Here is a 17,098-nt window from a genome sequence, read left to right as displayed (position 1 = left end):
GTTTAGGAGACAGTGTAGTGCAGTACCATACTAAACCACAGAGAGACACTGTTCCCACACATTTTTTCCTGGCGTCCCCTGAAGTCACAGACTCCTAGAAGGGACTACTCAGCAGCCCAGATTCTTAAATAGTTTTTAACTGTAGGTTGCTACACACAAACTATTAACGGGTATTATCTCAACAGCAAGTAAAATTAGGTATAACTTCACTGTCTTTGCTTTGTTTTATATTTACTTATGACAATTCTTTTACCTTTGTAACCAGGAAAAAAAAAAATGTATAAAAAAATGAATTCTGAGGTTGTGATTTCCAGATGTCTGGCTTACCTTTCCATGGTTGGTTGACTGTTAAGCCATGGTTTGTGTGTTTTAGATCACCGATCGCAACTGCAGCCGAATGTCTTACTATTGCTCTGGCAATAGTGATGTTCCAAGTTCAACTGCAGCCCCAAGGCCAGCCAGCAAAAAGGTACTGAATAGAGCAATGTGAGGTTCATCCTGGGATAAGAACAGAAGGATTTCCTTATGCCCTCACACTGTGCTTGAAAATAGTCAAAGTGCTCCCCTGCCTGTTCCTGATGTGCTAATACACACACACACCCCACACACATTTTTGCAGCCCTGTCCTTTACCCCACATTTGACCACCTAACTGCCCATTAACTCAGTGTTTCTCCCACTTTCTCATGCATCAGAATTACCTGGAAGCCTTGTTAAAACTCATCACTGGACCCTACCTCCTGAGTTTCTGATTCAATAGATCTGAGCTGGAGGCTCAAGAATTTGCATTTCTAACAAGTTCCCAGCTGATGCTGGTCCAGGGACCACATTTTGAGAACCACTGCATTAGCCTCCTTTTAGTAGAGGGAAAGCTGGGGACAATTCATCCTTGACAAAAGTGAATGGCAATAATTAGGTATCATTTGTTTCAGTACTATATAAACCAATATGAAATGCTTCCTCGTAATTCTTCACAATCAGCCTTACCTATGAGTTCAGAAACTTTAAAAGCTGTTAAACTGCTTACCAGGATTTTTAAAGCAACAAAATTCTCCAATCATAGTCACAGCCTGTGTGGTCTGAGGGATGGAGGGAAAAAAAAACTGTCTGCCCTAAGTTTCCTCTCTTCTAGGCACCCAAGAGTCTCACCATTATAGTAGCTACTTATGTTTTTAATGTCTTTGAAGACCTGTATTAAAATGTAAATATGGTGGGGCACGGTGGCTCATACCTTACCCCAGCACTTTCGGAGGCTGAGGTGGGTGGATCACCTGAGGTCAGGAGTTCGAGATAAGCCTGGCCAACATGGTGAAACCCCCTCCTACTAAAGATTCAAAAACTAGCCAGGCATGGTGGCAGGCACCTGTAATCTCAGCTACTCGGGAGGCTGAGGCAGGAGAATCACTTGAACCCGAGGGGCAGAGGTTGCAGTGAGCTGAGATCGTGCCACTGCACTCCAGCCTGGGTGACAGAATGAGACTCCATCTCAAAAAAAAAAAGAAAAAAAAAAAGTAAATATGCTTATTGCAAAGGATAACACAGGAAGCCATTTGCAAGAGCTAACATCACAGGGAAATGTTTATTAAACAGGCAAGGAGGGAATGAGCCTCCCCAAGTCTCCCTTTGGACTGGATGAGGGAAAGACCAAGTGTGGGAGGGCCGGGGCCTGGTGCTATACACTTTGCAGTATTCCAGGCACCATATGTCTAGTGAGAGGTACCAGGATTTAACTATAAAAGGAAAAGTGAAAAAAGATATGGTTAGGCTAAAAACAAATTTGTCCACTTGCTCTAAAATTTAATATTAGGCTATCACAGGCCCTATGCAGTGACTGGTTATAAGTATTATACCATTTTCCTTTCTTAAAAACCATTATTTGCCTACAGCCTGACTTCTTTAACCCATGTCCTGTTTGGTTTTGCAGTTGCCATGTTTTGACTTGAAATGACCAGAATAGAGACATTTTATTTCAAAGGGAAGTTTGGCCAATATGTTTCCTTAATACCTTAGCAGACGGAGTTTTGCTGCTTGGCTATTTTATATAACCTCCAGAGCAAGGTGTTCTTGTAATAATGCTGCCCAGAAAGCAGCATAAATTACTTTAAGAAGCAGCTTATCCTTGTCTAATCTCTTCTTGCCATAAGACCCTGGCAGACAAACTGACCTATTTTCTAGAGGCGACCTTTGAAGCTAGGGGAGCATGTCTTTCCCACAATGAGAAGATCAAAGTGTAGTCCAGTTATATCATGTGCACAGTTAGACCACCTGCTAGATTAAAACTCAACCCCACGCCTCTCTCAAGTGAGACAGCTTCACTTCAGACTCACAACAGCAAACAAATGTGTTAACGTATATTAAAATTATTAAGGTTTGACTAACCTCACAAAACGAAGTGAAACCAGTCGATAATCTGAAACACCTAAGCATTCTCCATTCATCACCACTAACCCACTGGGGATCTAATTGGTTAAAATACCCAAGCATGTATACAGAGATTTTCCTTTTGTCATCTTTTAGTTTAGCTAAGTAGCTCTCAAATTTTAATGTACACAAGAATTAGTACATTGGGTTGCATGCATACTGGACTCTGTGGGTAATTTTTTTTTTTTTTTTTTTAAACAGAGTCTCACTTACTCTGTCACCCAGGCTGGAGTGCCGTGGTGCAATCTTGGCTCACTGCAACCTCTGCCTCCCAGGTTTAAGTGATTCTCTTGCCTCAGCCTCCGGAGTAGCCGGGATTACAACCATGAACCACCACATCTGGCTAATTTTTGTATTTTTAGTATAGATGGGGTTTCACCATGTTGGCCAGGCTCGTCTCAAACTCCTGACCTCAAGTAATCTGCCCTCCTCGGCCTCCCAAAGTGCTAGGATTACAGGCATGAGTCAACACACCTAGCCCTCTGTGGATAATTTAAACGACTGTCAAGAGCAGTGTTTGCTGTAATCAGTTTTTGCTTTAGGTGTTGACTTTAAAACTTAATTTGCAAATAAGGATATGATATTAGGGTGTTCAAATAGCTTTAGCTTTTTTACCTACTTTCTTACCAGAAAAAAAAAAAAAGGAGTTTATCTACGTTTATTCCAGGTTTTGTGGGCATAAGATGAAACAAAACCACAAAAAATTCCCAGACATCATTTTTGGCATTAATTAGGGTGACCAACTGTTCTCATTTGCCCAGGACTGAGGGAGTCCCCAAGATGTAAGACTTTCTATTTTAAGACCAGGACATTATCAGGCACAGTGTAATGGACTGATTGCCCTACCTTTAGTCTTGAACTTCTTCCTCATCAAAATGATTGTCAGGAACATGAACACACAGCCAGATATGCTGGAGAATGGGAAAGGTATAAGTCACCATGTGCCCCCATTTGCTACTGAGCAGTAGGTGACTTGAAGGGAAGTAAAGACGCAAAGTGGAGCTGGGGGACTTTCCAAGCATCTGGCCCTGGGACATAGAAATTTAGATGTTGTGAGTTAAGGCTGATACTACTATGCCTTTGAGAGCCCAAGATCCTCTCATAAACCCCATCGATCCTGTTTCCCACAGTGCCATATTGGCATTATAAAAACAAAAATTGTCCAGTCTCCTAGAGAGTTTAGACGCCATCTAGACAGTGGTCCCTAAAGTGTAACCCTGGACCAGCAGCAGCAGCACCCGGGAACTTGTTAGAAATGCAAATTCCCAGGCTATTGAATCAAAATATCTGGGGGTGGGGCCCCCCGTCTGTGTTTCATCAGGCCCTCCAGGAGATTCTGATACACAGAGGCCGGGCGTAGTGGCTCAAACCTGTAAACCCAGCACTTTGAGAGGCCGAGGCGGGTGGATTGCTTGAGCTCAGGAGTTTGAGACTAAGTGGGCAGCATGACGAAACCCCATCTCTACCAAAAAAAACAAACAAAAATTAGTTGGGCTTGGTGGTGCACGCCTTTAATCCCAGCTACTTGGGACTAAAGTAGGTGGGAGGATTGCTTGAGCCAGGGAAGTTGCAGTGAGCGAGATTACGCCACTGCATTCCAGCCTGGGCGACAGAGTGCAGCCCTATCTCAAAAAAAAAAAAAAAAAAAAAAAGTTTGAGAACTGCTGCCACCAACCAACTGATTTTATGGATGAGAAAACTGAGGGCAAAGAGAGCATGGCTTGCACATGGTCACACAGAGAGTTTTCAGCAGGACCCGAGAGGAAAGTAAGGCAGTACCAGTTTTAATGGCTACCCAGAATGTTTCCCCCGTAGAATAGAGTTTCACTCCCAGGCTGAGTCCACTCCTTCAAATGTGTCTGCCCGTGCAGCACTGACCCCAGCCTTCTACTCACTGAAATGTCCTCCAGTCTCAGATGATCTCAGCACTGACTTTGCCATCCACCACTTACTGCCTAGAACATCTAAGACACATGTTTCAGGAACTAACAAGCTATTAAATTGGGGGAAATAAAAGAAAAGAAAAAAAGTGTTGGTGAATAATAATAGCCTTTGTCATCACAGCCTAATTTTTCTGGTTCTTATTTAGCATTTCCATGAGGAGCTTGCCCTCCAGATGGTGGTCAGCACTGGAATGGTGAGAGAAACAGTCTTCAAGTACGCCTGGTTCTTCTTTGAGCTTCTGGTGAGATTCTTGCATGTTTGTATCTATGCTCAATAGGCCAAGAGAAACACACAGCAGAAAGGAATTGACATTTGGTTCACTGAGTTGTCCCTGCTGAAAACCTGGGGTGGTTTCTTGAAATCTAATAATCTCTCACCCCTCCCTATCCTTCTTCCACTAAATTGTGTTGCTTCTACCATGAAAATCTATCTCTGTCCTGTGAGTTCTCATCACCTTCACCACTCCCCACCTGGCCACACACCATCATCTCTCATGTGCCTCTCGCAATGACATCCTCTTTTTCCTGCCTGTATCCATTTTTGCGCTTGGCCCACCCATTCTGCACATGGCAGCCAATACTAAACAGAGAATGTCACGCTCCTTTTAAAAACCGATCGATGATTTTCACTGCACTGAGAAGAAAGCACACATTTTTGTCATGACCTAAAAAGCCCTTGTATGATTCTGTGTTTTCCTCCCTCTCTAACCTCATCTCACGCCACGTTCCCCCGTCACTCAGCCACACGGTCCTCTTTTGGTGGTTTGAAGATGCCAAGGCCATTTTGGCCTCACAGCCTTTTCCAGATTCTCTTCCTGCTCCCTAACTTTCACCTCTGCACCCCCAACACACACAGTTTCTATTCTTCTCTATAGATTTCAGCTTCAGTGGAACCATCTCCAAGAGGCCTTTTCTGACCACCTTGTACTGTAATATATCTTCCTCTATTATCCTCCTTCTGAGCACCCTATTTATTTCTTTCCTAGTGCTTGTCACAATTTCTAATTGTTTTTTCTTCTCAACGGTTAGATTTTTAGGATTTGCGTCTCTCGTGTATTATCCCATCTCTAGCCTCAGCACACTTCTTGGTACCATGCAAGGCCCAACTAATACCTGTTGGAAAACAGAATGAAATTTGTATATCTGTTTATCCTAAAACTTCTACCATTACTCGAGCAGAAAAGCAAAAGGTATAGCCATAATACCTTAATTTTAAAATAAGGGGAATAATAGTGATAACTATTTTTTTGTTTAATTATTAATGAAAGTAAAAGGATTTTACCATAGAGGCACTAAAAATAAACATTTTGTCAATGTTAATAAACAGAGATGCATAGTGAGATGATGTTGAATGAAAAAGGTCTAAAGACATAGACACCAACTATATAAAAATATATATGCAAACAATTCGGAGGATTTGGAGTAGGTTGAGATTTAGTGATAATGTTAGCTTTATATTCATTGGGTTCTTTCCCCTGTCCCATTAAGTGAATCTTTTTTTTTTTTTTTTGAAGAGAGTCTAGTCTGGGCGTGGTGGCTCACACTTGTAATCCTAGCACTTTGGGAGGCTGAGGCAGGCAGGTCACTTGAAGTCATGAGTTCGAGATCAGCCTGGCCAACATGACAAAACCCATCCCTACTAAAAATACAAAAATTAGCCGGGTGTAGTGGTGGGTGCCTGTAATCCCATCTACTCAGGAAGCTGAGGCAGGAGAATTGCTTGAACCTGGGAGGCAGAGGCAGCAGTGAGCTGAGATTGCGCCATTGCGCTCCAGCCTGGGCAAAAAGAGTAAAACTCTATCTAAAAAACAAAAAAAAAGAGAGACTAAAGAGATGGGAGGGTTTCCACCTAAGCTCTAGTTTTTATATGTAAGTTGAAGCCCAAGAAAAAGGGAGAAATGCAGAACAATAGGACACAGAGAACAAAGGGCAAAGGAAACAAATGAAACATCCACTGGGGAGGAAATAGGAAGCAATGTGGAATAGAGTTCAGAAGAAGTCAAGTTCATGCCACAGAAACACACCCAGAATTCAAATCCCATGAAGTTTTGCAAAGTCCCAACCTCTGTTTTGAGAAGGGTCCCAAAGCATGGTCCCAAATCCTTGCCACGGAACCACCTGGAGGTGCTTAGTAAAAATAAAGCAGAGATTCTTTCTCAAAGCACTAAAATTAGGAGGCTGGAGGCCAGCATTGTGCATTTACCTGTCTTCTCAGGTGACTTCTAAGCCTGTTAATGATCCACTGGTCTACACCACCTCTGTTCTGTGAATCCTATACAGAGCTACAGGTCTTTTGGAATTTGTACTCAGACAACACCAGAATTTTTTTTCATTCCAAAAGCCAAGCTAATTAAGGTGGTGGCTGCAGCTCACAAGTCTTGGGGCAAGAGCATTAACAATGAGACATGAGCTCCATGCTCTGGCAGGAAATGGACTGGGCCATAAAACCCATTCCCCTCTTGTTTCTTGAGGCATGAGAAATATCAAAACCAACACCCCATGCCCTTTATATCCTGCTTCTATTTACACATCCCACCCACCATCACGTCTCTCCATAAAGAAGATTCACTCAGCCTAGCTCTGCAAAAATGAAAAAATTACCTGGGTGTGGTAGCATGTGCTTGTAGTCTCAGTTACTCAGCAGGCTGAGGCAGGAGCATCACTGGAGCCCAGGAGTTCAAGGCTGCAGTGAGCCATGATCATGCCATTGCACTCCAGCCTGGGCAACAGATTGAGACCCTGTCTCAAAAAAAAAAAAAAAAAAAAAGAAGAAGAAGATTCACTTGAGTCCTAATCCAGCTATGGATAATTCATACAAATGATTCATTCCCAATGCGGAATTCAGCATTGCTTATTCTGAGTGGTTCCATGTGGCATCTTAGAGCTCTCTTTCCAAAGGAAGTTTGCATTCTCTGCAGGTGTAATGATGACTCTGTTCTTCATAGAATCCCAATAATAGTTGGCATACCAATGGGAGAAAGAATAATCACATCAAAAATGTACTGAGCATCTTACCATATATGTGCCAGGCAGTGTTTTAAGCATTTTAAAGCATTATCTAATGTAATCATTATGCAATCTTGAGGCAGGAGGAGCTTTTATTATCCCAAAGTTACAGATGGGGTTGGAGGAAGGGTGGTGGCCATAAGGAGAGTCTCCAAGTCAGCCAAAGGCTTCAGCAGTACCACTTAACTGCCCCTAACTGCTTTTGGCCTTGCACATTTGTTTACTAGGGCTTGGTTGGCCCAGGAGAGAAAGCGTAAGCTAAAAGCACATGGCCCATCTTACCTCTATGAAGTCCCTTATGGTAAACAGATGAAGTTTTTTGGGAAGAAAGCCCCTGCTAATCTAAGCATATTGCAGGGGTTTGTCAACATGCAGATCACCCAAGACACCAGTTCTACTAGCAGCCTAAAACCTAAGTCTGTCAGGTTCTGGCAGGACAGAGTTTCCGTTGCCCAAAAGGGTTAACTGAAAAGCATTGATCAAAAGGACTCTGCTCAGCATGTATGGGAGGTTCAGGGGCCATTGAGGATTGGTGAGAGCCCCCAGGGTATAGCAGCTGGCAGAAGCCTTTCTCTATGCTAGCTCTAAAGAATCAAGAGTATAGCAGAGTAACTGGGACCTAGAAAAATCTGGAGGCAGATGAAACAGTCTTAGAAAAGGAGCCTGGGTCCTTAGGAAAATGTTGCCACTACCAGTACGTCACTGCAGCAGGGATGAGGGCAGCGGAAGTGAGTAACTACCTGGGCCTCTGTGTTCTCCCACCTACTGATCCCGTTGTTTGTGCTCCTGTTGGCCAACTCCAACTGGAAGCCAAAGGTTAAGGGGGCCTGAGTGACCCTCAAGACCCCCTTCCCAGCATTCAGAGACAGACAGAGAGGGACAAGAAATCCATCAGGGAGCTGGGGTAGAGGCAAATGGAAACTATCATCCCCCAGCCAGAACTTTGCAAGGAAATTGATCCCAGACTCAGACAAGGTGCCCAATTCTTCATACATTGTTTATGCATTTGCCTGAACGATGCCCAGGAAGTTATTTGAAAACCAAAACAGTTTTGTTTTGTTTTTTTTTCCAAGAAGCTTGAGAAAGACAACAGCTTCCTTGGCCTTAGCCAACAACCTGGGCAATTTAACACCCTCTAGTTGTGTCAATGCCCAAGCGCTAATGAACAACACTTTGGCATTAGAGCTGTTAAACACAATGCTTGGGCGACTTTCACACTTGCTAATGAATAAAATCCCTGTGCTTCTAGAAACTGCTGAGCCAGACCTTGGAGAAATAGAGATAAATGGGTGACCTAGTTTACTCACTCAGGACATGAAGTTCCACATTAAGGGGTTCTTTAGAGGTACCCTTACTTTAAATGGGCCACAAAGGCCCATATAGGGGAAAAGATTTTTGTGCCTCGCCCCACTCGACAGGGCCAGGCCTCCACTAGTGTTTCTACTGGATGTTCTTCTCTGGAGATCCGGAGGACACAGTAGCTGGCAAGCTGCTGACAGTCTGGAAAGAGGCCATTGGTTGGAAGTATGGTATTGTGAGAATTATTTATTTGGTTGTAGGATGGCCAAACTCAGCAGACAGGAGCCAAATACAGCAGTGAGTTCTGAAAGCCTTAGTGCTGGGGTGGTTAGCCTGCCCAGAATCAGGATTGGCATTGCCCAAGACAAAGAGGCCTTATCTTCTTAAGTCCTTTGTTAGGAGCATAGTGAGAGAGAGGCTTTTTTTGGACAAAAATGGGTCCAGTTCCCACCCTTCATTCAGGTCTTCTCACCAGGTGCATGCGGCCCTGTGGGATATGAACCCATCTCTGTGTCCCAAACCAAACAGGATGCCGCCATGAGGAGAAACCATGGTTTCTATACTGAGCTTTAGGGTTTGATGTCCTTAGGTCTTCCCTGAGCTGGCCATGGCATTATCTGAAAACATGAAACACATAAAGCCTGTGTCTCTGTTTTTTTCTTATTTTGCCTTCCCTTTGTTTTTTCTGTTTGTTTCCATGCTAACAAAAATTGCCAGTGCTGCATGCATCCTTAGAAACTGAATTCTGCTGTTAGTGCATTAACGTTCTCTCATGTAGCTCCTGGGAGTGGAAGTCCCCTCTTCTTCCAGTCTCAACACAGAGGGCAAATGTGGGTGGTTCAACTTCCAGTGCCATTATTATTAGTAGTAGTAGTAGTATTGCACTGGCTGTCTGACTAATCTAGACACATTCATGAAAATGATTTCAGAGTGTAGGGACCCAACCACAAGACCTCCTAGTCTTCCCCATGTTCCTAATAGTGTAAGCAAATTCCAACAAGGATAAGACTCACCCTCAGATGGTGTCAAGGGGGCCTATATTGACCTGTGAATCTCCTGGACCCAAGATGTCCAAAAAGTAAGCATGATCTTGATTTAAAATTGTGTTAGGCATTGAGATAGTATTATTCTAGTCATAATGCAGACAGTCACCAATTGACACAAGGATATCTATATATAGATATGATATGTATATGTATACGTATATATATCCATATAGATATATCTGTATATAAATATCTTTGTGTCAGTTGATGAATTGTTTGCATTATATATGTAACCACAATATACACCAGTTTGTGTCAGTACACCAATTTGTGTCAATTGGTGACTTGTATTGACACAAAGATATCTATATAGAGATACTAGATATAGATAGATAGATCATCTGTATATAGATATTTTTGTGTCATTTGGTGACTGTCTGCATTATGTAACTAAAAATTAGACTTATGGAACTCAAAATTTCCCCTAGAGGTAATGTTTCACCTGGAGGCAATGTTCTAAATAGTGGTTCTGTTTCCAGCTGGCCAACATTTCCTGCTCAATATATAATATAGCTAAAATTTACAGGAGCAGAAGATAACTGCTGGAAACTATAGAACTGTTTCTGGAAAAACTGTGCTCCCTCAAGAAACACTGAAACTGAAGATAGGAGGAACATTTCTCCCATGTTCTCCTTCCTGTAGTTTCAGGAACAGAAAAGACTTTAGTTTGCATCAAGAACCTTGTGATAACCTGTTCCTTTCTAAGTCATGTGTTCTGTCCTATGATAGTGGACACCTAGCTGGTTACAGGAGCCCAGCTCAGGTCTGCCTTCCAGGATGTAGGCAGTTGAGAACACTGTAGCTAAAGAATTAAGCTCCTGGCTTTGTCAGCAGCAAGAAGGGAGCCTCTGACTTGGGGTCAAAAAGAGGACACCCTTCCCACCTACTGCCACCATGGTAACCATTGGTGTGTCTGCAGCATTTTAGTCCAGAGCTTGCTCGGGCACCACCAGCACAGATAAAGTGTCAGAAAATCCATTGTTAGAGAGCATTTCTGTGAGTCTTTCCCTCTTTTCTGCATTGTACAAGCAGGTCACCAATCTCCATGTTGACATTTCCCCCATCCCCCTCCGTAGGTGAAAAGCATGGCCCAGCATGTACATAACATGGACAAACGGGACAGTTTTCGGAGGACTCGTTTTTCTGACCGTTTTATGGATGATATAACTACTATTGTTAATGTGGTCACCTCGGAAATTGCAGCCCTTTTAGTAAAACCACAGAAGGTAACTGTATTTTACTCTTTATTTTTTAAATTGTTTACCTGGAACATATATTACTTTTATAATCAGAGAAAAATAAGCATCATTTTAAAACAATAATTAAAATATAACTGTAATGACAGTTAAACGCAGTATGTTATACTGGACTGGACACTGATGTGGGGCTGGAAAATTGTTATAAAGAAATTACACACATGAGGCCAGGGGTTCGAGAGCTGCCTGGCCAACATGGTGACATGGTGAGACCCCGTCTCTACTAAAAATACAAAAATTAGCTGAGCATGGTTGTGCGTATCTGTAATCCCAGCAACTGGGAGGCAGAAGCAAGAGAACTGCTTGAACCCGGGAGACAGAGGTTGCAGTGAGCCGAGATGGTGCCATAGCACTCCAGCCTGGGTGACAGAATGAGACTCTGTCTCAAAAAAACAAAAAAAGAAATTGCAATATGGACTGTGGTTTAAATTATCATATCGGGCTGGGTGCAGTGGCTCACACCTGTAATCCCAACACTTTGGGAGGCCGGGGTGGTCAGATCACTTGAGGTCAGGCATTTGAGACCAGCCTGGCCAACATGTTGAAACCCCGTCTCTACTAAAAATACAGAAAATTAGCCGGGTGTAGTGGCACGTACCTGTAATCCCAGCTTCTCGGGAGGCTGAGGTGGAAGAATCGCTTGAGCCCAGGAGGCGGAGGTTGCAGTGAGCCAAGATGGTGCCACAGCACTCCAGCCTGGGTGACAGAGTGAGACTCCATCTAAAAGAAAAGTGTAGACATGAAAGATAATATTTTTGCTCTTAGGAAATACACCTTGAAGTGTTATGGGGTAAATGGGCATGATATTTGCAACCCATTCTCAAATGGTTCAGAAAAAAAAAAGTTTTTATGTTCATAGAACGATAAAACAAATGTAGCAAAATGTCAAGTATTGATAAGCTTCATTAAAGGGTATACAATAGTTCTTTGTACTATTCTTGCACCTTTTCTGTAAGTTTGAAATTGTTTCAAAATAAAACCTAAAAAATACATAAAATGAAATAAATAAAATGTTTAAAAGGCAGCTACAAAAATCTTAGGAAGCAATGTTTATTATTAATAGCTTTGTCATTATTGAGAATTTGCGTAGTACCAAGTGCTCAGGAGATTTTCATTTGGTTATTCCTCATGGCAAACTTTGTGGGAACAGCAATGGTATCTCCACATTGGCAGGTGTGAGAATAAGGCACAGTGAGGTTGATAAATTTTCCAAAAGTCACACACAGCCAGCAATAAAGCCAAGACTGGAGATTTTAAACCCGGATACTGAGTCATGTAAGGCACCCAGGAGGAGTGGCCACGTGGAGAATGCGGAGAGAGTTCGAGGACCTCTCAGCGGCACTGTGGCAACCTCTTTATCAGGTCCCCATCCATCCCAGTGACTTGACTGGTCAGCATGGCCTGAATTTGCAAATTGCATATTAACAAAAGCAAAATAGTTTCAAACCATATTTTTAATAGTGTCAAAGGAAATTGATTTGTCATTCTGAGAATAAAGGACATAAACATGAAAAACTGAATCCCAAATTGCTCTGAAACACTGTAAAATCCGTCATAAACAGGAGCACTGAGAAATAATACAAATTAAAAATTTTAAAAATAGGCGTAGCTTGTTAATTGGGATTCATGGAGGAATTTACCCTACGGAGTGAATACACTCTGCGGAGTATGACTCTGACCTCTCTTAGGCTGGAAATGCTGCCTAATTGGGGAATAAATTTCTTAGGTAAAAACTAATTCTTTTATCCTGATTGGATTTTCTGTAATAATCCTTAAAAATTAAGAAACTATCTCATTGAAAACAGTAAGTACTTTTCAAGTCAGTTTGCCAAAAAAAAAAAGAAAATAGTTACAAAAAATATATAGTTACCAGGGGATATAAAAAAAAAAATAGGATCCAACATAGTATATAGAGAATGTGCTTAATTATACACATATAAATATGCATGTAGAAAAAAAAGTGACTGGAAGGAAATGCACCTAAATATTAACAGTACATGAATAATTACTTGATTCAACCTCACAGTCATGGCTTTAGTTAAAGGAGACTCAACTACTTTGCCCAGTGTCACCCAGAAGGACAGTGGCTGAAATAATAGGACCTGTCTCTCCCAATTTTCCCACCAGTGACCTGGAAGTTCAAATCCAGAGTGTACCACAAAATGATTTGGGTGTTTGTTTGTTTTTAAGGAAAATGAACAGGCGGAAAAGATGAACATCAGCCTGGCTTTCTTCTTGTATGACCTTCTCTCCCTCATGGATCGGGGCTTTGTGTTTAACCTCATCAGACATTATTGCAACCAGGTGAGTGTCCCCCCCACCCCCAAGCAAGCCATTTTGTTCCTTCTCATATAATGTGATGTTCGTTGCCATGGTACGCTGTCTTATTCGTTACTGAGTTGGCGTGAATCCTACACTTCCTGTGTTTTGCAGCACATCCCTCGTGTCTGTGCCGTGGACATTCCTCAGACATGCTGGCTTACCTTGATTCCTGGAGCATTTACCGACAGTGTAGAAGGGTCAACAGATTCATCTGTGAGAATTAAAATTTGTGATATGATCTGAATCTTCAATTTGACATTCAGCAGAAAATTAACATGGCTATACAGTACTTTCAGTCTTTGACGAGTCCTCGCGCTCCCAGTCTGAGGTCTCTTTTCACATATTAGGGTAATTAATTAAATTGCTGTTGTGATGCTCTGACTTGAAAGAACCCTTTAAAGTGTTCTTAAATAAAATCATTCAAAGAGATTTAATTTCACTGAGCACATAGTAAATATTTCATAAACCAAGTGCATCTATCAGTGCCATCCCCCCAAATTTTTAAATGGAATTATTCATGTGCTGTCTCCCTCAAACTACCCTAACAATAGTAATATAAATAGCAGTTATTGTTGCTGCTCCTCTCCTTCCATATCCCTACTCTAGCCACTAGTACCATCATTACTGCTACTACTACCACCAGCCACCACCATTCTCATTACTCCCATACCCACTATCACCACCTCCTCCCCCATCACCACCTCCCACCACCTCCACCATCACCACCTCCTACCACCTCCACCATCACCACCTCCTCCCCCATCACCACCTCCCACCACCTCCACCATCACCACCTCCTCCCCCATCACCACCTCCCACCACCTCCCCCATCACCACCTCCTCCCTCATCACCACCTCCCACCACCTCCCCCATCACCACCTCCCACCACCTCCACCATCACCACCTCCTCCCCCATCACCACCTCCCACCACCTCCACCATCACCACCTCCTCCCTCATCACCACCTCCCACCACCTCCCCCATCACCACCTCCCACCACCTCCACCATCACCACCTCCTCCCCCATCACCACCTCCCACCACCTCCACCATCACCACCTCCACCCCCATCACCACCTCCCACCACCTCCCCCATCACCACCTCCCACCACCTCCACCATCACCACCTCCTCCCCCATCACCACCTCCCACCACCTCCACTATCACCACTTCCTCCCCCATCACCACCTCCCACCACCTCCACCATCACCACCACCTCCACCATCACCACCTCCTCCCCAGCTACCAACACCTCCTTCACCATCACCACAACATCCACCACCACCATCACCACCACTTCCACCATCACCACCACCTCCACCATCACCACCACCTCCACCATCACCACCTCCTACCACCTCCACCATCACCACCTCCTCCACCATCACCACCTCCCACCACCTCCACCATCACCACCACCTCCACCATCACCACCTCCTCCACCATCACCACCTCCCACCACCTCCACCATCACCACCACCTCCACCATCACCACCTCCTCCACCATCACCACCTCCCACCACCTCCACCATCACCACCTCCTCCACCATCACCACCTCCTACCACCTCCACCATCACCACCACCTCCACCATCACCACCTCCTCCACCATCACCGCCTCCTCCCCCACTACCAACACCTCCTTCACCATCACCACAACGTCCACCACCACCATCACCACCACCTCCACCATCACCACCACCTCCACCATCACCACCACCTCCACCATCACCACCACTACCATCTTCACCATCACCATCACCTCCACCACCTCCCACCACCTCCACCATCACCACCACCTCCACCATCACCACCTCCTCCCCCACTACCAACACCTCCTTCACCATCACCACAACGTCCACCACCACCATCACCACCACTTCCACCATCACCACCACCTCCACCATCACCACCACTACCATCTTCACCATCACCATCACCTCTACCATCACCACCTCCTCCACCATCACCACCACCTCCACCATCACCACCTCCTCCCCCACTACCAACACCTCCTTCACCATCACCACAACGTCCACCACCACCATCACCACCACTTCCACCATCACCACCACCTCCACCATCACCACCACCTCCACCATCACCACCTCCTCCCCCATCACCACCTCCCACCACCTCCACCATCACCACCTCCTCCGCCATCACCACCTCCCACCACCTCCACCATCACCACCACCTCCACCATCACCACCTCCTCCACCATCACCACCTCCCACCACCTCCACCATCACCACCTCCTCCACCATCACCACCTCCTACCACCTCCACCATCACCACCACCTCCACCATCACCACCTCCTCCACCATCACCGCCTCCTCCCCCACTACCAACACCTCCTTCACCATCACCACAACGTCCACCACCACCATCACCACCACTTCCACCATCACCACCACCTCCACCATCACCACCACCTCCACCATCACCACCACTACCATCTTCACCATCACCATCACCTCCACCACCTCCCACCACCTCCACCATCACCACCACCTCCACCATCACCACCTCCTCCCCCACTACCAACACCTCCTTCACCATCACCACAACGTCCACCACCACCATCACCACCACTTCCACCATCACCACCACCTCCACCATCACCACCACTACCATCTTCACCATCACCATCACCTCTACCATCACCATCTCCTCCACCATCACCACCACCTCCACCATCACCACCTCCTCCCCCACTACCAACACCTCCTTCACCATCACCACAACGTCCACCACCACCATCACCACCACTTCCACCATCACCACCACCTCCACCATCACCACCACCTCCACCATCACCACCACTACCATCTTCACCATCACCATCACCTCCACCATCACCACCTCCTCCACCATCACCACCACCTCCACCATCACCACCACCACCATCTTCACCATCACCATCACCTCCACCATCACCACCTCCTCCATCATCACCACCACCTCCTCTATCACCACCTCCTCCACCATCACCATCACCACCTCCTCCACCATCACCACCACCTCCACTATCACCACCTGCTCCACCATCACCACCACCTCCACTATCACCACCACCACCACCATCACCACCACTTCCACCATCACCACCACCTCCACCATCACCACCTCCTCCACCATCACCACCACCTCCACTATCACCACCACTCCACCATTACCATCACCTCCACCACCGCCACCATCACCACTGCCACCATCACCACCTCCACCATCACCATCTTCTCCACTATCACCACCATCGCCCTACCCACCTCTAGCAATATTATCACCTTTCCTATCACCTCCAATATCACTAGCTCCTCCACCATCACCACCATTAGCTCCACCATGACCACCTCCTTCACCTCCACCATCACTTCTTCCACCATCACCATTGTCACCATCATCACCACTACCCACCTCCACCACCATCACCACCTCTCCCATCACCACCAAGTTCTCTGTGGTTAGTCACTTAGTGACTTTAGATAAGTTTTTTCCAATTTTATGGGTCTTAATTTCCTCAGTTTTGAAATAAGAAGCTCCCCCCTTAGGGGGTTTGAGAGATTTGAGGGCTGATCAAGGAAAAGGATAGGACCATAAAAAGCAGTGACATACAAGCTTCATTGAGCAGCACTTGGACAGGGTTACATAAGTGCAGAAGCCCCTCCCAGCATGAGAACAGCCATAGGCCTGCAGTGAGGAGGGCACCATCCAGAGGAGGAGGGGAACTCCCAGGGGAGAGGAGGATTAGGGCAGAAGCTTATAGATCTGGGTGAGGCTGCTCCACAGCACAGTAGGGAGTC

At 45.1% G+C, this 17,098-nt stretch overlaps 1 protein-coding gene across 3 annotated transcripts in view; it reads left to right on the top strand.

Moving 5' to 3' along the window:
- Positions 1-17,098, top strand: part of DOCK8 (dedicator of cytokinesis 8) — a 249,849-nt gene that overhangs the window by 169,136 nt on the left and 63,615 nt on the right. For 2 of the 3 annotated variants that reach the window (XM_024252560.3, XM_024252563.3), the window contains 4 exons: positions 374-469; positions 4,510-4,605; positions 10,791-10,940; positions 13,161-13,274. In XM_024252560.3, the coding sequence (XP_024108328.3) occupies positions 374-469; positions 4,510-4,605; positions 10,791-10,940; positions 13,161-13,274 (456 nt within the window). The remainder of the gene's footprint in view (positions 1-373; positions 470-4,509; positions 4,606-10,790; positions 10,941-13,160; positions 13,275-17,098) is intronic. The other variant, XM_024252561.3, reaches the window with a different exon arrangement.

The sequence above is a fragment of the Pongo abelii genome, chromosome 13 (assembly GCF_028885655.2).
Source record: "Pongo abelii isolate AG06213 chromosome 13, NHGRI_mPonAbe1-v2.0_pri, whole genome shotgun sequence".
Lineage (NCBI taxonomy): Eukaryota > Metazoa > Chordata > Mammalia > Primates > Hominidae > Pongo > Pongo abelii.
Note: the sequence above shows the minus strand (reverse complement) of the source record. Positions and strands in the feature narration are given on the sequence as shown.